The sequence below is a fragment of the Cephus cinctus genome, unplaced genomic scaffold, assembly GCF_000341935.2.
Source record: "Cephus cinctus unplaced genomic scaffold, Ccin1 Ccin1_scaffold0401, whole genome shotgun sequence".
In the NCBI taxonomy this organism is placed as follows: domain Eukaryota; kingdom Metazoa; phylum Arthropoda; class Insecta; order Hymenoptera; family Cephidae; genus Cephus; species Cephus cinctus.
Window position 1 is genome coordinate 550010 of NW_014333085.1, and position 19749 is coordinate 569758.

At 36.9% G+C, this 19749-nt stretch overlaps 4 protein-coding genes across 25 annotated transcripts in view; 2 read left to right on the plus strand and 2 right to left on the minus strand.

Annotated features, from left to right (window-relative positions):
• Positions 1 to 4340, plus strand: part of LOC107267440 — a 60582-nt gene extending 56242 nt beyond the window's left edge. For 10 of the 12 annotated variants that reach the window (XM_015739168.2, XM_015739167.2, XM_015739173.2 and 7 more), the window contains 2 exons: positions 171 to 318; positions 561 to 4340. In XM_015739168.2, the coding sequence (XP_015594654.1) occupies positions 171 to 318; positions 561 to 2030 (1618 nt within the window). In that variant the 3' untranslated portion in view covers positions 2031 to 4340. The remainder of the gene's footprint in view (positions 1 to 170; positions 319 to 560) is intronic. The other 2 variants (XM_015739175.2, XM_015739174.2) reach the window with 1 other exon arrangement.
• On the minus strand, positions 4013 to 9278 carry LOC107267374 (cdc42 homolog). 3 transcript variants are annotated; one of them, XM_025084746.1, is made up of 5 exons: positions 9141 to 9278; positions 8293 to 8487; positions 8082 to 8191; positions 7701 to 7898; positions 4013 to 4672 (listed from the first exon to the last, which is right to left on the minus strand). In XM_025084746.1, exons 2-5 carry the CDS (start codon positions 8468 to 8470, stop codon positions 4607 to 4609), a joined length of 552 nt encoding a protein of 183 aa, XP_024940514.1. In that variant the 5' UTR covers positions 8471 to 8487; positions 9141 to 9278; the 3' UTR covers positions 4013 to 4606. The 3 variants fall into 3 exon arrangements, with proteins under 3 accessions (XP_024940514.1, XP_024940513.1, XP_015594475.1); XM_025084745.1 differs by lacking the exon at positions 9141 to 9278 and adding an exon at positions 8757 to 9125 and having other exon boundaries at positions 4015 to 4672; XM_015738989.2 differs by lacking the exons at positions 4013 to 4672; positions 9141 to 9278 and adding exons at positions 6322 to 7637; positions 8757 to 9122.
• On the plus strand, positions 9240 to 10765 carry LOC107267372 (protein FRG1 homolog). The gene is made up of 5 exons (XM_015738987.2): positions 9240 to 9588; positions 9658 to 9737; positions 9863 to 10155; positions 10248 to 10447; positions 10529 to 10765. Exons 1-5 carry the CDS (start codon positions 9530 to 9532, stop codon positions 10674 to 10676), a joined length of 780 nt encoding a protein of 259 aa, XP_015594473.1. The 5' UTR covers positions 9240 to 9529; the 3' UTR covers positions 10677 to 10765.
• A 1458-nt stretch (positions 10766 to 12223) lies between these two features.
• LOC107267369 (DCN1-like protein 4) lies at positions 12224 to 19738 on the minus strand. Of its 9 annotated transcripts, none has more exons than XM_025084743.1 (6): positions 19673 to 19738; positions 18416 to 18592; positions 17693 to 17958; positions 14127 to 14493; positions 13799 to 14006; positions 12224 to 13537 (listed from the first exon to the last, which is right to left on the minus strand). In XM_025084743.1, exons 1-6 carry the CDS (start codon positions 19721 to 19723, stop codon positions 13452 to 13454), a joined length of 1155 nt encoding a protein of 384 aa, XP_024940511.1. In that variant the 5' UTR covers positions 19724 to 19738; the 3' UTR covers positions 12224 to 13451. The 9 variants fall into 9 exon arrangements, with proteins under 9 accessions (XP_024940511.1, XP_024940512.1, XP_015594465.1 ...); XM_025084744.1 differs by lacking the exon at positions 19673 to 19738 and adding an exon at positions 19133 to 19150; XM_015738979.2 differs by lacking the exon at positions 19673 to 19738 and adding an exon at positions 18878 to 19113.
• Positions 19739 to 19749: the final 11 nt, after the last annotated feature.

Consider the following 19749-nt stretch of genomic DNA (forward strand, 5'->3'; position numbering starts at 1 on the left):
TATATATATATATATATATATATTGGTTGCTCGACTAGTTCTGTATAATAGAAAGTCGATACTGTATAAACGTTCTTCAGATATATTTAACAGCTAGCTATTTCACTGTAGTAATTTTATTCTACTAGATTTCCAGTGACTTTTGTCTTATAGTGATATCCGTGTTACAGGCTTCGTACGGTCGGTCCTATAAGCCCCGTATCAGAGGAAACATCAACTTCGGAAGGCAGCAGACGTTACAGCGTAACGAGCGCTTCGACCAGCGTGAATAACGTAAGAGTCCCTCACCCCAAATCATCTACCCTTCTGCAGGCCAAGGTACCCGCTCCACTATACCGCCTTGCTTTTTAAAAAAATACACTGATTTGCCGCGCGTTATAATAAGCAGAATTCAAAGCAGAAGAACTGCTCGTTCGAGGCCGAAGGTCGTTATATTTGTTAAAGTCGTGTCGCGCAAGAAATAATTAATTCATTTCTAATCTCGAGCGACCAAATGAAACGACATTTGGAGGTGTTGGGTAGAATTGTTATTGAGGAATGTTTTGATTAAATTTGTACAGGGATTCTCACCCGCTAGTACGTCCTCGAACATCTCAACGTTGCGATGCGGGAAGGAGTCGAAGGATCGTCGTAACCGGGAGAGACTTCTTCAGGGACCAGGGTCCGAATTCAGCTTAGCCAATCCGGACATGGACCTGGAGTTGGATTATTATGATTACAATGTGGTAAATGCCGGTGCAGCACCAGGATCTTATCTAGGAATGGATCCTGCCTTCCTCGTCTGGATACCTCCACTGGACCCTGGAGATTCTGAAATCCTTGGAGCCATCGAGGAGGATCATTATTATGAAGAAATTCCTGATAGAAGAAGCGAACTGGGATCCAGGGTGAAATTAGATACAGAAGGTGCTGCGTTGACAGCCGCAGAGTATATGCTGGTGAAGTCAAGAGGCGAGGATCGCACTGTGGGACCTGATGGTACTCGCCGTGCAGAGGACGAAATTCTTCCTAGGAGATTGGATCCTGGCGAGAGCCGTCTTCATGATGAGATCATTACAGAATATCGAGCTAGACTAAGTGAGGGGTTGCTTCCAATTCACAGATTGTTGGAGGAATCTCGTGTTAGAGTGAGCGAGGAATCTTTAGCTCGACAAGCTCAGGAAGATCCTGGAGTACAGATAGACATAATACCTAATCGTCTTGTAGAAGATGGCGACAGGTCGGAGTCAAAGGAAAAATCAGAATCAAAATTCACCCCCAAAACGACCAGGAATCGTTTACAAGAGGAACACGAGAGATCGAAAACATCAGGTGTATCAAGAAATAGGCATCGAGATGATAATCATGATCGTTCAAGGACCCCTGGTGGTTCACCACTGTCAGTAACAGCTAGTAAAAGTCGGAAGCATTCCAATTCGAATCCAAATAGTGGTAAACAATCTGACGAATCAGACTGTTCCACCAGGACGGCTGCAAACGTCAGAAGCCGTCTAGAGAACGATACCGATAGTCATTTAAAAAATAGTCCAGTCCTTAGTGGAACTACCAGGATCTCCGAGGAAATGTCCAGGAGTCGTGCTCTTGAAGGTAACGAAGCTAGGTCTAAGAGTTCCAAGATACGAAAGGATACCAAACACCAAGAATCTCGCGATTTGGACCGCGACTTCTGTGAGAGGAAAGATGACGCCATATCATCTAAGCCAAAGACACCCAATGTTCAACGCAGGTATAAGGATATCACCGAGCTAAATACTATTTGCGACAGTCAAAAAATCGTGAATCCTGTAAATATTCCATTGAAAGAATTCCCAAGGGGTAGACTAGCTTCTCCAGCGAAGGTGCATAAATCAAAGGAAGCCAGAAAGGACGTCATCGCGCAAAAGGAAATTCAAAGTCCTGATTACGGAGTGGAAGTCGATATGAAGGAAGAACCTAAAGGATCCTTTTACGACCTCATTGGCGAGGGTGAGGATGGGTTTAAGTTTGCCGACGAAGATGAGGAGTACGTGGACAACAAAGTCACAGCTTGAACTATAACAGATAACCAGTCGAATAAACCAGGAGTCATAGTCTAAAAGTTGCGAAAATTAACGATTATTGGACGATCGACCAATCACTATTACATGGAGATGTCAAAAGGGGCATTTATGATCTCTCTAAACTTTTCGCATCACGCGAATATAATCGCATTCCGGATATTTCGTTCGGTGAGACTAGGTTATTCCGAATTTAAGAAGCTCCCAACGGTACTGATTACTGAATGGAAAACGTTCAAAGTTTCTTCTCTATCGGGAACACAGTCGGTGCAGTAAAGTAAACTCAGACTGAAAGCCAATGAACTCGGGTCAAAGATGAAACGGTAATGAAACCAACATAAATCGAGCTGCGATTGGCTCTCACGAGCTTAATCAAAGATACGTTCTGCTGATAATCTAGATTCATTTAATAGACTCAATGGATAACTCAGAATCGATTCACCCTGGCTTGAGTTTTGCTTTGAGATTTATTGCAAGGTGATGTGATTTATTATTTCGGGCATTTTCGGTGCAATGTATTACGTATGTATTATGTAAAGAAACACTTCTACCGTGAAACTTCTAAGTCTTATAATTATAATTAAGCTAAATCAAATTAATTTTAAGGCCGATAACAGAGTACTTGGAAATGATATGTCGTAATCGCATTTTAGGTTAAGGTCAATTCGTTATCAATATGATCCTTTCTTCAAGACGTGTATGGATAATTGTGAGGATGAATAACGATGCGTTCTTATTGATTTTATCGAGTAGTGATAATGGCGTATCAATAACAAGGGGAATCTCATTCGTTACGACTCGATGAAATGTTATACGAATGGGTATTGGTGATTTCATTCGCACGCCAATTATTAATCTACAGGCATGATTGTGTGGTATATAATAATGGAATTACTTTTTTTGCAAATGAATTCGTTTCAACGTCATAAATTTAATTGAATTAATTTTCTCGCATTATTTAGAACGTTGTTATTCATTTAGACCTATGCAAATCGTATTAAATTTGTAACTCTAGTCATTATATAGGTACTTTATTATTATTTTAATTCGACATAAATCTTCACTCGTATCGCAGGAGAGAACGCAGGATTTTTTGTTTATTTTTATATAATGTTCAATTAATCAAAATAACGAGATTATCTCTTTAGGCATTTTTGTACGGGAAAAAGAGTATGCTAAGCTGCAAGGCCAAATATTATTTTCTAGGACGCCATTGAAATGATGACACTGCCCGAAGAAGAGAATAAGGAAAGACGAGGAACAACAAATAAGATTCACAGTTGAAGTTGCACACGACGTGGTTGAAAAAAATATAATATTTTTATACAACGTGCATTTAATGAAAATTTATATTTTAACAAGTTTTTGTATAATCAATTTAGATATTATTTACTGAAAAATTTATTACTTGAAAAATTTTAAATTTCAAGCACTCCTGACAAAATTAATTTACTTCATTATTGTTTCTAAAATGTTTTTTTTTTTTAATATTGTGCAACGCTCCATGTCTTATGCTGTGTCGTGTGTAGCGAAATTTCAAAAAGAAAGAGAAAAGGACGTCTTGTAAGATTTAACGAAAAATCGATGATCCTAGATAATAAGATTATTTAAATGTGGCAGCGACAGTCAAAGTATTAAGCGTATGGTTACGCCGGATTCTCAATGGCGTAAGACCAAAACACATTTAGCTACAGTTGTGTAATAGCCTAGATTTCATATGTAAATTGTTCCTAATCGATAGCAAAATCCAAAAGGAAGCGAATTTTTCATGAAGAATTCAAAAGACGAGAGGAGGGGAGGGGGCAAGTAAAGTGAATGAAGAAAAAAGAAGACGAAGAAAAGGAAAAGTACATGTAATATATGTGTATTTATTTACGAATCTATATATTTATTTCTAGTCAATTATTTATTGTATAAAATACCCAATATATTATCAATGTTATCAAAGCGTAGCGATAAATGAATTCTGCGATATTTCCGTATGATTCGTGTGAGGAATCCATTGTGGGTTTTCTTTCTATCAGAAAGACATGATTTTCTCGCAGATTTTTATATGCGACCTCATAGCACAGATCCACTCGTAATTCTGAGAAAAGTCCAAAAAAAAGTCGACCACAGACTGATACAGGTTGGCTCTTACTTCTACGAGATATTTCTTTCGTTAGACGCTCAATTTTTTAATATTACTTTTGATTTTAATTTTTTACTTTGCCGCTTAGCCCAGTTATGATCGTAGTCTGATTATATGATTATGTACTGTGTATTTTGTAGTTGTTGATAAATAAAATATTTACTAGAAAAATATTCTTTACCTTGATATCCATTAAAAATGTGTAAACTGTGATTTCTCATTTCTCTTAATAATTTTTTATTAAATTCTACTATATTAAAGTGACCTTCGCTGAACGGATAATAAATTATTCCGTTATCACTGAGAAATTTTATTATTTTAATTTTATACCCGTTTACAATATTTTTAATGCTTTGGACTATTTCTCTTTTTGGTATGAAGCTCTTTTACGATGATTTTCCCACTCCAGTACCCATAGGAGAGATGAGTAGGGAGATTGTCAGTGACCCGATTTCCATAGTCCAAGCTTTATTTCGGCATCGACGTGCCACCTGAGCGGAGAGCCCTGGAACCAGTCTCACGTATTAGTTCGTAAAATTTCGCGTTTTAAATCAATAAAGTTAGATATTAACACTTAAAAATCAGAAATCCTGGCCAAGAGTATTTAGAAATATTGGAAATTGCCCAAAATTATGTGCAGGCAGGACTCGGCGAGTGGGGGAGCCGGAGAGTGGGGGGAGTGCTGAAGGCAGCGCCCGGACTCGGAGCGCTCATTCTTCCTGGAGCCGGTCTCCTATACTGGTCTCTTGGAAACATCCCTCTCATAAATTTCCAACCTTCTTCGTTTTCTATATTTGTTTCTTCATTAATTCCTTATTTCTTTAACTTTCATTCTTCACTTTCTTATTTATCTTTTTCCTCATTTCTTCTCCACTTTTATAACTCTATTCCTTACTTTTCTACTTCTTCACTTCTTCATTTCTATATTCATTTCTCTCTTATTTTCATTTATATCATTTTTTTCTTATTATCGTATTCTCACTTCTTTATTTCTATATCCATTTCCAACCTTCTTCTACTTCCATATTTAATTCTTCTTTAATTCTTTATTTCCTTATCTTCCATTCTTCACTTTCTTATTTATCTCTTTTCTCATTTCTTCTCTACTTTTATAAATCTATTCCTTACTTTTCTACTTTTTGACTTCTTTATTTCTACCTTCATTTCTGATTTCTCGTTTCACTCTGTTCCCTCTCACTTTCCAGTGTGCTTGTCTTGCCTGTTCTATTCCTTTGGTCGGGTCGAGCATATTAATTCATGTAGTCATATAAGAGTAGTCATCCGGTTAGTGCAGCTAGCTTAAGACCATGGTGTCGGGGGTTGCCCTTCCGCCTCATCCGCTGAGCTTGCTCAGTGGTTGGTGGCCCAAGTTGTGGCCGCAACAGGACCTTATGGGTCTCCCGACGGGGGCCATGAGTCCCCTTAGGGTATCTACGGCCATGGTCTTTCGTATAGTGAATCTAACCAGGTGTCTAGCTCTCGCGTATTTAGTCTAATTTGTTCGCTTTGCTAAAAACGCTCCAACATGTCGTTGACCCTTGGGCACTTGGCCCCCGTCGGGAGACCCATAAGGTCCTGTCGCGGCCACAACTTGGGCCACCAACCACGAAGCAAGCTCAGCGGATGAGGCGGAAGGGCAACCCCCGACACCATGGTCTTAAGCTAGCTGCACTAACCGGATGACTACTCTTATATGACTACATGAATTAATATGCTCGACCCGACCAAAGGAATAGAACAGGCAAGACAAGCACACTGGAAAGTGAGAGGGAACAGAGTGAAACGAGAAATCAGAAATGAAGGTAGAAATAAAGAAGTCAAAAAGTAGAAAAGTAAGGAATAGAGTTATAAAAGTGGAGAACAAATGAGGAAAGAGATGAGTGAGAAAGTAAAGAATGAAGGATAAAGAAATAAATATAGAAAAAGAAGAAGGTTGGAAATTTATGAGAGGGATGTTTCCAAGAAACCAGTATAGGAGACCGGCTCGAGGAAGAATGAGCGTTCCGAGTCCGGGCACTGCCTCCCTACTCATCTCTGACTTGGACCATGAAAATTGGCTCATTGGCAATCTCCCTACTCATCTCTGCCCATAGTATGCCTGAATATCTCTTTCGTTTTGAAAGGTTAAGGGAAGAGGAAGAATATTTCGTAAAGTTATTGCAAATGAAATTATTATTATTCCCTGAGCATTAACTAAGTTACATTACTAGGTATCCTACGTCCTGCACTAAAAATTGGCGCAACTTTACGGTCTAGCTTAAGTAAATATAAACCTTAAAAATTGCGAGGTCTTATATTTGCACCTTAGGAGATATTAGTTATATTTGAAAATATATTTTGACTATCTCAAAAAGCATGATCTTATTCTTTCATTATCGAGTCATAACAGGTGGACTCTTGATACTGGTATCCAAATTTTCATAATTGATAATGGACATTCAATTCATCTGATTAAATTAATAGTAAAGAAATATTCACATCTCTACAAACTAATAATGACATTGCATTGACTTTGTATGACAATAATGTTTTAATGTTATTTGTCATAAGGTAGTATCATTGTAATAAATAAATATAAGTAAATATCGCGAGTAAACGCTTATTGAGAGTTGCGTTCATTTAATTTTTTATGCTGGCATCATGCGCTACACGTTTTGCCCTATCGTCTCGACGTTTGTATATTGGCAGGTGTCACAATTAGACACATCTATGTCGAGATTCAAGAATACGATCCCAGGTACATCAAGTTATACATAACATTGAATTTTTCTACAGTCAATGATTCGACAATTTTTAATTGCACCAACGGCAACATTTATAAAAAAAGAAATTTATAAAAATTGATTAAGAATCTAAAATTGAACCGCTGGTTTCATACAAAATATATTTTACGCCGCCTAATCGAATTGTTCGGAACTAAAACAGTATCTTAAGGACAACGTCTGGCGGAATTCCTTAACCTTCCAGTGGTAGTGGCCCATGGTTTGAGAAACCCGACAGCTGTATACGGTTTCTAATAAAAAAAGAAAGACGCCACCATTGGAAGATTGAAACTAGAAAAATTATTTGTAGCGAAAATGCATTTTTCTAAAAATTTTTTAGTTAAATTCTAATATTTCTGCCACACGCTGATAATTAAGAACCGTTGTAGTTCCAGAAATCTCCATGGAGGGACCTAATACAAAATTAGTTTTCCACATAAAGGTGAAAAAGTGATAATATGAGAAATTTTGTAAATGACTTGACCGTAGAATGTCTACGACTACTCATTTAGCCGCCTATAAATATGCATATCACTATTTGACTTGAATAAGGAAACTTGCAAAATTGGACGCAGCGAGCTAATTATTTTAAGATAAGATAAAAAGACGAATAGCCCGCTACAGAATGTCATATTTTGTCCTCTTCACATGTTATTGTGAACCTAGAGCTGTTAGAAATGCTTCATTGAAAACGTTCCACAGGCCTTCCTGTAAATGCAAATGTAGGTGATATTGTATAACATAAGAAAAGTAAAAAATATTGAAACTTACCCGCGTCACAGCACTACATTCGACGTATTTAACAGCTTTAATCTCTTGCGCAAGTTCCTTGCCTTGTTCTGTTGTGATTGGCTTTTCATTGTTTTCCGCCAGCGTCTCGAGCATGTTGGAGTCATTCCGTAAATCAATTTTTGTCCCAACCAGTAAGAATGGTGTCTTTGGACAATTATTCTGTATGTGTGGCAGCCACTAATAATACAAAAATATATCTATTACAAGATAGTTTCAGTATGATAATTTTAATTTGCTAGTAAATGGTTTTTGCAGAAGTTTATTCCTTCATGATGACTTAACATGTAATTTGTACTATGCAATGTATTTATGGGTTGAATATTTTTGATGGTAATAAAACTCAAAGAATTAGTATCTTACTTTTTGTTTAACGTTTTGAAAGGATGATGGTGTTACAACAGAAAAACATAAGAGGACTACGTCAACTTCTGCATAAGTCCAAGGTAGCAGTGTCTGATAATTTTCATCACCTATAAAACATTTTTCATTTCACAATACATACTTTGTTTAGCTTATGTTATTTAAGTTATATCCTTATATTCTTATGTTAATAATCTATAGTAATTCTTACCTGTTACGTCATGCAAGCTAACGAGGTATAGCTCTTCATTATGTTTCACAATTCCATCGTAACAGTCAAATCCAGTAGAATCATACTCCGATGGCAAATCATCATAAGCGTATCTAAGTAGCAAGCATGTTTTACCCACAGCTTTATCTCCTAATGCAGCACACTGTATTGGCTGCATCCCTGTGTTGTGCTATCCTGGTAAAATATGATACATATCGCATATGAAAATGTACTTCAATTATAAAAGAAAGAAACTCTACAATGACATAAAATATACTAACAACTTAAGGCAGTATTCTAATCAATCACTTATGAATTACATGATTAATTAACAGGTCATAAGAAAGATTATTACGTCAAATTAATTGTTAATACTTAGGATAACCGAACTACTGGACTACAGTATAACTACAATTTCACTTGATACCTCTATTACCAATGTAAAAATAATTGACATTAGTTACCTTTCACAAAAACATAAAATATTGAAAAGAGTCTGCAAAGTCCTTAATCGAATATGTATTGTTAGAATCAGCTGGTGCCTAGGCCCTTTGACGCCTCCGGCCGTCTGACTTTTAACTTGGCACAAAGCTCTGAATCTCTTTTTTTTTATTTTCTTGCTTGAGCTATTACTACAGTCGTTCTAATAAATAAATAAACCTTGTTTTTCACTTTCGTAACTTAATAGATCCACATTGTGTTGTAGCTATTCATATAGCAACAACTACGTTCTGTCACGGCAAATTACAGTCCTAAACAGTCCTTAGCTATAGCGAAGTGTTGCCAGCTAGTATACGGATAAACATTTCCCACATATGTAGTATTCGCATAATTGCGCATGAGCTTACCTATACCTTATGTCACAAAATATATAAGAGATTCTCTCGAATAGAAATTTCCACTAGTTCTTGAGCCAGCCCATAATATCAGTTTCTGCTACATCCCTATATTTCTATGCTTAGTTTCTACCGTGCAGAGTTTAGAGTTAGGCAGCTTCATCATCGGTCAATTCCATATAACTCCTATACGTGATTGGTTAACTCCACTCTGTTTAACCTCAGCACGGTGGAAACTAATGTTATATCTATGACTCAACTCTACTTGAGCGTGCGCCAGAAAAATCCCGCGATCTGGCAAGATCTGGCAACACCCAGAGCAGGGGCATCATCTGTATAATTCAATTTGGTTTCGAAGTGGAATTTTTGATCTTTTGGCAGTGTATTTATAAAAGTTCAGTATGTCTGAATACGAAAAAGTTCGCACTGGAAAACTGGTGTTAAAAGGTGATAAAAAGAAGTATGTAATTCCTTCACTGTTGTGTAATACTGCATTGAATATATTGATTTGGAATGTTTTTCTTTTAAGGTCTAAGAAACGTAAACATAAGAAACAAGGAAAAGATGACGAAAGTGCCAATAATAAAGATAATGATGCTTTACTTCATGGTTAGTATTTCTATCTAGTTTGTAATTCTCTGTTAAAATGCAAGTAATTGTAATTTGTGTGTAATTATTGAATTTTACCTCACTTTATTGACAGCTTTGTTTTCTGAATCATTTATTTTTTTTAGGGGGATGGTGGAAAGCTAAAAACGTATCTGAAATGACGGGAACAGTAACCATAGAATTTGGGAAGCAAACTTACATGAAAGCTCTTGATAATGGACTTTTCACTCTTGGTGCACCTCATAATGAAGGGGATGGTCCGTCTCCAGAAGAAATTCTTACAGCATTTCCTGTTGGTGAAACGAAGATTGCATTGAAGTCTGGGTATGGAAAGTATCTTGGAGTAGACAAGAAAGGAGTAGTAGTAGGCAGAAGCGATGCGGTTGGTGCAATGGAACAGTGGGAACCAATTTTTCAGGTATTAATGATTCATCCAGTTCAATCATCTATCATATTCTTTACAACTGCAGTGTATATTTTAAACTGTTATGTCTCATTTTCTTCTCCCAGGATGGCAAACTGGCAATCTTAGGTAACACTGGCTGTTTTATTTCTGTAACTGATGAAGACGATGTGGTTTGTCAGAGTAAAACAGCAGGACCATCTGAATTTCTATGTGTACGAACTATGACACAAAGAATTGACGACTCCGCAAAGGATGTTCCAACAGAAGAGCAAGGCTCGCTAGCAGATGTTGAAGTAAATTATGTGTATGTATTCCCATGATCGTATTACGCGAAAACGCTGATTCTGCAACTCACAATTAATATTTTATTTCCTTGTATTGGCAGACGTAAATTCCAAAAATTTCAAGATAAAAAATTACGCGTAAACAAAGATGATCGTACGCAATTAGAAAAGGCGAAGGTCGAAGGTTCTCTACACGAAGCCTTGTTAGACAGAAGAAGCAAGATGAAAGCCGATCGTTATTGTAAATAAAGACTCGTACATTTCGTACAATAATCAATGAATGTAAATACATGGTAATGCATTAATTCAAATGATTAAATGTTTTTAAGAAACATAAATTATCATCAGGAAAATTTATTAGCCCTTTACAAATTTCCACCGTACTCTCTTGAAGAATCATCGATACTTCCTGGTTATGACCAAGTTTCACTCGGTTTCAAAAACTAAAAATATCCTGGAACGTGATAACGTCTGTCGAATATGCCGTTGCGATAACTTTGCGCACAGTCTTATTAACAATGAGAATTGAGCACATAATTACGTTTGCGAATTCAGTCAGTTGCCGTTGCAACTTCTTCATTTATCCTACATTTAGCCTCTTAATCTTATATTTAAGGGGATTTTGGGTCTATTCAAAATATTTCAGCCTACGTACAATTTACAATTATTGTTATTATTATTTGTTGTTACTATTATTATTATTATTATTTCATTATCATTAATATTATTATTAGTTATATTACCTAAACACGCTGAGAATCGTTTGACAATTACTTACATGTCATTCTTCACTTAAACTTTCTATTACTCCACGTTATCGTTGAAAAGGTACCAGCAGGCAATGACAGTACGCACTGTGTAATAATTACAAACTTTTGATTACCGAGCCAAGAGTTTAATTATTTTAATTGTAATGATTATCGAGTAATTCATTTTGGAAATGTTACATCGAAAAAGTTGTAGAGCCCTCTACGTTATAACGTTTACGGTACAATTACAATTTCGATTGCCTATGATAATAATATTGCCTACTGCTATCTGTTCAGAAATTTACAAAATTGCCTCGAAAATAAAAGCTGACGAAAGAACGCGCCAAACTTTGCGCTTTTCTCTTTCATTCTTTCCTTTTTTCTTTTCCTTCATAAAAAATATTATCTATGTGCGCAAGGATACTCCTGAGTGTTGGACGAACAAAAATTCAATTATTTTCGAGACGAACTTATAACATGACTGGAGTAGGGAGGAAAGGGGTCACAGGCATAGGGGATCCTGAAGGGTTTCGAGTATGGCGGAAACTTAAGTTCAAATGACTCGATGATTTGCTGGTATAATTATAGTAATTTGAAAAAAAAAAAAAAATGTAATTACTCATACGTTCGAGGATATACGATAAAATTGTATTCGCTTATTTCATTGCATCGATTGCCATACAATACATAACAATAAATATTGATAACGGCGCCGATAACGTACTGTCACGTTGACAGTCACTTAGCTGAACACCCTGAAGTGGTACGTTCAGAATCCTCTCTAGAGCGGAATCCAGGATCATTCTATCCTCTTCATAATAAAGATTTGTAGTAGTAAGTGAGTAAGATTTGTGAACGCACCCTTGGAAAAATGACAGAAAAAATAGCTTCGATCAATTAGCTAATGAATAAGCGACGACAATTATCGGTTTCTTAATCGGGTGAAAAGATATTGCAAAATTAAAGTATCAATTAATCGGAATTAAAAATATCTAACGCGAAATACGATCTCGAAGAAGTGCGAGTGACGGAATAAGTAAACTAACATTGAAACAAAGAAATTAATTTATTTAATTGAACTAGTACGAAACCACAATTTTCTTTTGTCCGGGCCTCTTCTATTGATCCTTAAAGAGTTTCAGCCAATATTAAAACAACAATTGCTGATTAGCAAAATTGCGAGCTTGCAAAGCTCGCTTGCACGAGGCCCACTGGTCTATTATGTTTTACGTAAAACGAATAATTAAATTGATTTACATTCTTCGATTATCACCAGCAAATCTTATACATGACTGTGCATAGAATTTGTTTACTTTGTAATCGCGAGAAGCAAAGAGACGTGGGTATTAATTAAGAGACGATCAAGTGTCACCAGCATCATCTCAAGAGAAGTCGACAATGACAATTCGATAAATGAATGAGAAATAAAAAACTTAAGGATGGAAGATAAAAAATCTTCCTCCAGAAGATTAGAGATGACTGCATGCATCATTGTAGGTCTCTATTAGAATCATCGAATCAATATGATTCTCCGAAATGGATCTAAGTATTATCGTGCGGATATAGGAGATAAACTTGCATAAGCAAAAATATACTTGAAGCTCTGAATAAAGGCAGTCTTTTTTTTTGTATTTCTCGCAAAATTCAAAAAACAGGGCGAGAGCAGAAGTAAAAACAAAGTATAAGGACATCCTTACGTGTCGCACGATACTCATCCATCCCGTAACAACTGCAATACCAAAGTTGTCTGTTGTATCGACTCATGTAGCATTGTCCATGATTAATCGCAAGAAATAAATTAACGATCCCTCTTAATAGCTCGTCGCTTCTTGGTATACCGACAAATGCCAAAAATGACAATTACATATAATAATGAGAAAAGGTTCGGCCTCTATTTATACCCGTCGAAGTCTCTCTAAGCACAGTCAATTGCAGAACACACGGTAAAATTAACTAGGACAAGCAACGTCCGGTAAGCTACGTCGTCTCGGGAAGAGAGAGAGAGAGAGAACAAAAGGATATAACACTATTAAAACTAACGATAACTAAAACGGCGTAAATTGAAGTTCTGAATCAAAAGTAATTTAATTAATTAACAGATTAATGTATTTCGAGGGGACGTGTAGGCATAGAGAAGAGATCGAAGAACAAAAAAGATTGACGATGTTCAAGGATAATAAGGATTAGGTTTGGATTATTGGATAGGCGATAGATAACAGGAGGAAGAGAGGGGGAGAACTTCTTAATAAAGTGAGTTTAGTTTTGATCGGTTGTTTCAGCTACCCCGTGCTTCTGCCGAGGACGATCCTTCACCTCGTTGCACTTTCAGCCACTCAACGAATTCGTCGAGCATTACCGGCCCTACAATCAATAATGACACAATGTTAGATAACCTAAACAAAAACAATAGTCACGTTGTATATGATTCACGTATTCCTCAACAAAGAGGTGATATCACAATTTTTATTTCATATTCAGCCTCATCGATTAGAGTAGTCAGAGAATTAATAATGCGACAAGAAAATAAATGTATGGTATCCAACAACGAGAGGCCCTGCATTCTGAAGGAATCATAATGACAGACCAAGTGGGACTGACGAGTGTATAATCGACTGCACTTACATGCTCCGTCTAAGTCGTAATTGGACAGATCGTGATTGATCGTGCGCGAAAACTCCAAAATGTTGCACCACTGATCTTTATTGATCACTTTGTACTTCGACTGGTCTAGGAACTGTGCAAACTGCGCGAACAGCGGCCAATGCTTTCCTAACAATAACTGTAGCATCACTCGCGCCGTTTCCATGTCCATACTGCGTTGATCTTTATCCTAGGAAAAAAATAAGAATGTCACAGTGTACGAGTTTCCCCCATTAACGTGTAAGCCGTCTCTATTCATTAATTGATCTTATTGGTACTCTGTATCACGCGTTAAGTAACATTCACTCACTCTAGCAAAGTCATAAGCGTATCTGTAGATCCCCTTGAACGTATGTGGGTCGTTTAACAGGTTTCTTAGGTATTCGAGCTTTTGTTGTACTTTTGTGATGGAATCGCATTGAAGCTCAGAGAGACCCTTCAGCCATTCGTTCAGTGTAAAAAAGCCCATTTGACGGGCATTCATTTTGTACGCGAGAACGAGCATCACCACATTTTCTGGCTCTACGCCAATATCCTCGCAAAATTTCTCCATTCCCTCAGGTCCAAGTGTGTCTGGATCATCCGGCGTTGTGTACTCCCTAAACCACGCGACGCATCTCTTCTGTGAAAAGGATGATACACTGGAGACATCTTCCGTTTTTGTGTATCGCCTCGCGCTGAAAAGAAACAAGGACAGTACAGAGATCAGTTAACTATTTACATTACGAGCAGCATACAATTTTCTATAAGTATCAAGAACTAAATAATATGGTATCCTGAGCATCGTTGAAATGAGCGAACCATTGCAAGAGGATAAAATTAAACTCTTTAAAAATGTCAGTCAGCCAAGTCGAGATAACGCAGAAAATAAGTATATCTGTCTCGCACAATTACACGAGGCACATAAATTTGAGCAAAGACAGTGCATTAAATTGTACTGAGTATCTATAACAAAAGCCAGAGTAAGTAAACGACTAGAATGACGTTAACGAATATAACCCATTTACCAGAGCATTGTTGAAGCTACTGCGCAATTAAAAGAATCTTTTACTCGAAGCGCGAACACAGTGAATAGGTGTCGATAACTTTTTCCTATTTATTATATAAATAGAACTAGTACGAATCAAGGAAGCGGTCGTTACACTGATTAGGTGTGCAGACGCGCACCGAGTCACAGTGTCTCCTGGACTCTCTGGAAAATGCAGACATAGCCGAATTCCCCACGTGCCATGGCGACGTTATTTATAGAATTACCAAAATATCGAAATGCGTGCAAAAGACGGTATCACACTGTATGACCGCATTATAAATATTTTTCTTCGACACTATAACGTTCGTTCCTCGCATACAGTGTATAAGTAATTACTTCATTAAAATTACTAATTAATCCGTTATCTACAAACCTCTCGACATCCATACACTGTCACAACGCCAACAGTTCGTTTGGGATATTTTTTTTCAACGCACTTTGCGTATTACAGTTTGATCGATAAAATTATTATTAACAGTTCCGTAACGTCGAATCCAAGTGACACCACACAAGCTGATTGTTACGTTATATTCTTGCACCCCGATACGATGCTCTTTTAAGCTCACGAACTCTCAGAATGATACACCGCCTTTCTATGTCACTGACACAGTAACTAACACACTAGGTCAAACCCACAGATTTTTAAGGTACGTGTGGTGCAATAATTTCGTAGGTGTAAGAGGATCTCTTAGTCGCAATTAAATCAGATGAAAAATTCCAACCAGCCAACTGATTACTCATGAAGTTCCAGATAATGTAAATACGATGTCGTTTAAAACGAAGCCAAGAGTGAATTCTTTCGTAAAAAAAAAATATAAGAAACTATTTCCATAAAAGATACACGGAGAAGATATATCTGATGATTTTCATCCTTCTGTTAGTAAGGACAGTAATGAACAATTCTTCAAAATCATTTGAAACGGATTGGTTACAGCGTGGAGTAACCTACGTTTCTTTTTTATCTAAATCTCACCGAGGACAATGACTATCTTAATTGTAAGACGCAGTTATCAAAATGAAATGACAATTAAAACAGACGCACATCTTGAATCAACAATGATTAAATAAAACAAGTTAAACGTTAAGTAGAGATACGGTTGAGAACATTCAAATAAAGTGTGAGAGCTGTTTCAATTTTAGATCACAAATATCGATAATTTATGGCTTGATTACTCCTTGACTGTGATGATGACCAATAAACGATTGACGACGAGAGCAGTCGAGAGCCACTGAAATTTGGACCAACTCGTACGGCAGGGAAGGACAGACTAGTAGAACTGTGGACAGTCTATTTTTGAATTGGCGTCGCTCTGCGTCTACGTGTTAAAACGTATGTAGGTGCAGCTAAAGGAGGAATGGCTGGATATGAATACCTGGCTGTTGTCAAGGCTACCAATAAATTCACAATAGGTTCACGCGTCAATCCTTCTTCTCTGGGATAAATGCAGAAATGCAAAATAATTAACTCAGTCTAAAAATTGTATCAATGCGTAATAATGTTTTGTAGGACACAGAGATAAATATACAATAAAGAATATAAATACTGTCAACTAATAGTTCATACACCACAGTCTGATTATACAATGTCAGTCAAAAAAATTGGCACTCACTGAAAACCAAAAACTGATATGTTAACATTTGTTTTTGTTTCCTTTTGTATCTTGCAAGGCGTTCACTATAAGATTTTTAAATACTGGACGACACATTGGACCACTTGTGATAACTTAAAGCTGGTTTGTGGACTGGACAAGACTAGTATGAGCTTTTGCAAGATCAATTACACTACACGATCTTCTTAGGCTTGCAGAAAAGCTTGTGTGTCACAGCAATCACAGTAGATTATTGAAATTTGCCAAATTCATTGCACATATCACTTTTATAATCACTGTGTAGAACGAGAAGTATCTCAGAAGATAAACTATGTTTTCTCTATTGATAAGTATTGTATTAGCAATGGAGCGTAATCTTTGTGATGTAATATAAGTATCTTCTGATATGTTGGATTCCAATTGGATTTATTAATGGACAGCTTCAATGAATGTTTCAATCTGTCACAGATTCTGGTATGAATTAGAAGCAACAGAATGATTCAAGAGCAATAAAACATATTGTACACAAATGTAGCATAATATGAGACTTTGGACAACAACGAGAGGAACTGATAACTGACGTTAATACTGAATATATTAGAAAATGGTAGCTTTGGAGAATTATGTGAATATCAAACCGAGAAATATAATTACATTAGTGCCTTCATTTTTTTCATTAGTCGGAATTATTAATTGTCTTAAGTTACTAGGAGTCACTGGTGCTGGACGCAATTGCACATTATCCAAACGTTGAGGTAGTTTATGAATGATGCTTCGCTTACTGACAAATATAAGAATTGAACACCAAACTAACAAAAATGGCAGAATCAGCTGACTTAATGGAAGCCTTATAATACTTTCACCTTGCTGCTTGTGCAATCTTATCTAATCTGGTTTCTATTAGATAATTACAGTCCATTATCTACTAAAATTATCTGTTATCTAAACAAATCATGATAAGGGGTAACTGTCATTAATTGTGTTGCAATTGTAGTATTAGTTGGTTCAAAATCATATGTACTGTCATATTTTATCACTGTGATCAACCGATATGTTTATGATTCAGTCATTCAGCAGTGATGTAAAATAATTATTCATTTAACAATTATTACTTATCATTGACAGTAGATAAATTATATGCAGTGTTTTGGAGTTATCTTACAGAATGTCTAACGGACTTTTTACAACTGTTTATCCGTTAAGACAAGCAAGTCTCCTAATCAGCAATAAATAACTGTAAGTGGTGTATTGGCTCACCTAGATGTGTGTCTTAGTCGTTTCGAAGGATGCCTAGGCATGCCTTCCTCATGGGCACTAGGTGACATATCAGTAGAAGAATGATGATGATGGTGATGGTTTGTGCTGGAGGGCGCTCTCCGCTTACTGCGAGGCATCCCTCCCCCTACAACGAGCGGTACCTGCTCTGGTCCCTGTTCACGTTCACTATCGCCGAGTCTTCTAGGTTCTGCAGTAGAAACTGTGTGAGATCCTTGTGCTTGCTGGGGTTCCTCCTCCCAGGCCGTCTAATATCAACAAAAGAGAACATGAAGATATAATTCTTTTGCACGTAACAGTGACTGCATTGCAATACTTACTAACAATTTTGCTTGTCTGTAATATTACAGCGAAAACACCAGAGCCAATTAACCGTGAAGTTATTTAAATAAGTAGTGCAGAAGATTCCATTAGATTCTGTATAATATACAGTTGTAAACAAATCCCTACTATTTTTGTGTTGCATAGTAATTCACATAAACTGGTACCAAAAAATGTGACAGTGTTTTATAAAATTTTAAGATAATTATAATTGGTAGACTTTTGATGTATCGTTTATCGAAGAAACAAAGAATATACAGTGGTACACAATCACAGACTATCTGTCACCCCTCTAGGAAAAAACAAGGAAGGTAATGCAAACACTCAAAGCAGATGTAATGATCATAAATGATTTCTTCCAAGCTGAAAGTACATATGCCTCACCAAATAATTGAGATGCGGACCACTGGATAAATTGAAGGAGCTGAGCTGGTCCGTGATGTAGCTAGTCTCGTAGCGGCTAGCTTGCTCTCTCTCCTCCGTCGCGACGTTAGACAAGAGTGAGGTTAGGTTCATCAATGCATCCCAACGCTTTGCCACTTTCCCGATCTGATTGCTCACCTGTTTTTAAGAGAATCGTTAACGTCACTAGGAAAACTGCGAGAAACGTGACATAATCGAGACGTACAGAAAACAGCTGACCGGAGACTATCACCGCGACGTTCCAGAGGGGGCAAGGCCAAATGGTTGCTAGATTTTAGAAAAGCACAGGCGGCTATTTTTCAACCAATAATCAATACGCATTTTAATAAGGAATACGACTGCGAATACGCTATGAAGAGGACGATGTCAGATGTAGACCCGAAACGCGTGATTAACATAAATCAACGACGAGACCCTCCCTACCTTCTTCAGAAAATCAACGGAGCAACGGGTGCTCTGAAAATATTTCCCTAATAAAATCAGATTTTTTACAGCTGAGATTCGAGACTGCGTAATGTCTAGCGCAGAGTATCTAATCGAGCGGCTTCAACGCTTACAAAAAAATATACGCTCAACTCGTTACACCTAAAACGTTTATCACTGATGCGCTTTGCTAAATGAAATTTTTGTCACGGCTCCGTTTTATTTCATTCTAACGCCGCTACGAGGCCCTCATACCATTTTTGAGATTTTCGCTTGCGCCCCTAGCGACACCTTGCACTTCACTCAACACGGATTGCAGGCAAGCACTTAGTTAAAATTCCTAAAATTTTTGAAAATTCTACTAGATTCATATACCTGCATAAACAGTGGAATGACTGTCCTTCGAGTATATTCGTCATCCCATATATATACATTACTTACGGAAAATTAAAATCTAATCGCATTGCCAAGCTTTAAAACCTTTATATCGAAAAATTGAGTAACCTGCTCACAGGACACTGATGATTTAAAAAAAAAATCAATATTGTTGCTAAATGTTACAATTACGTGTTATACTTTAAATTGAGGTGGTATAACTGGCAGTACTCATATTTTGTAGAAAAAAGGGGGCATTCTTACACGAACCCTTTGTCAGATACATGCACCGCAAGTTACATGTATATTTTATTTTCTATTTATAGAAAAACGTACAATTAATATAGTATTAATAGTATCAAGATAAAGCATGCAGAATTTTTACTAATAATTTACAGTTACGAATCAACAATAACGTACGTCGCCAGTTGCACTGAAAAAATGTTGAATCGTGAATGCAGAAGAATGCATAGGGAATTCTTCCAACGGTCTACACA

Coding starts and splice junctions, on each gene's coding strand:
- LOC107267369 (XM_025084743.1), bottom strand. CDS start 19,723: ATGCATTCTTCTGCATTCACGATTCAACATTTTTTCAGTGCAACTGGC. Junction 17,959..18,415: donor GTCCGCATCTCAATTATTTG/GTGAGGCATATG, acceptor TGTTGATATTAG/ACGGCCTGGGAGGAGGAACC. Junction 14,007..14,126: donor ACGCTTATGACTTTGCTAGA/GTGAGTGAATGT, acceptor TTTTTTTCCTAG/GATAAAGATCAACGCAGTAT.
- LOC107267372 (XM_015738987.2), top strand. CDS start 9,530: ATGTCTGAATACGAAAAAGTTCGCACTGGAAAACTGGTGTTAAAAGGT. Junction 9,589..9,657: donor TTAAAAGGTGATAAAAAGAA/GTATGTAATTCC, acceptor TTTTCTTTTAAG/GTCTAAGAAACGTAAACATA. Junction 9,738..9,862: donor TAATGATGCTTTACTTCATG/GTTAGTATTTCT, acceptor TATTTTTTTTAG/GGGGATGGTGGAAAGCTAAA.
- LOC107267374 (XM_025084746.1), bottom strand. CDS start 8,470: ATGCAGCCAATACAGTGTGCTGCATTAGGAGATAAAGCTGTGGGTAAA. Junction 7,899..8,081: donor TTCAAAACGTTAAACAAAAA/GTAAGATACTAA, acceptor TTGTATTATTAG/TGGCTGCCACACATACAGAA. Junction 4,673..7,700: donor AATGTAGTGCTGTGACGCGG/GTAAGTTTCAAT, acceptor GACTGGTTCCAG/GGCTCTCCGCTCAGGTGGCA.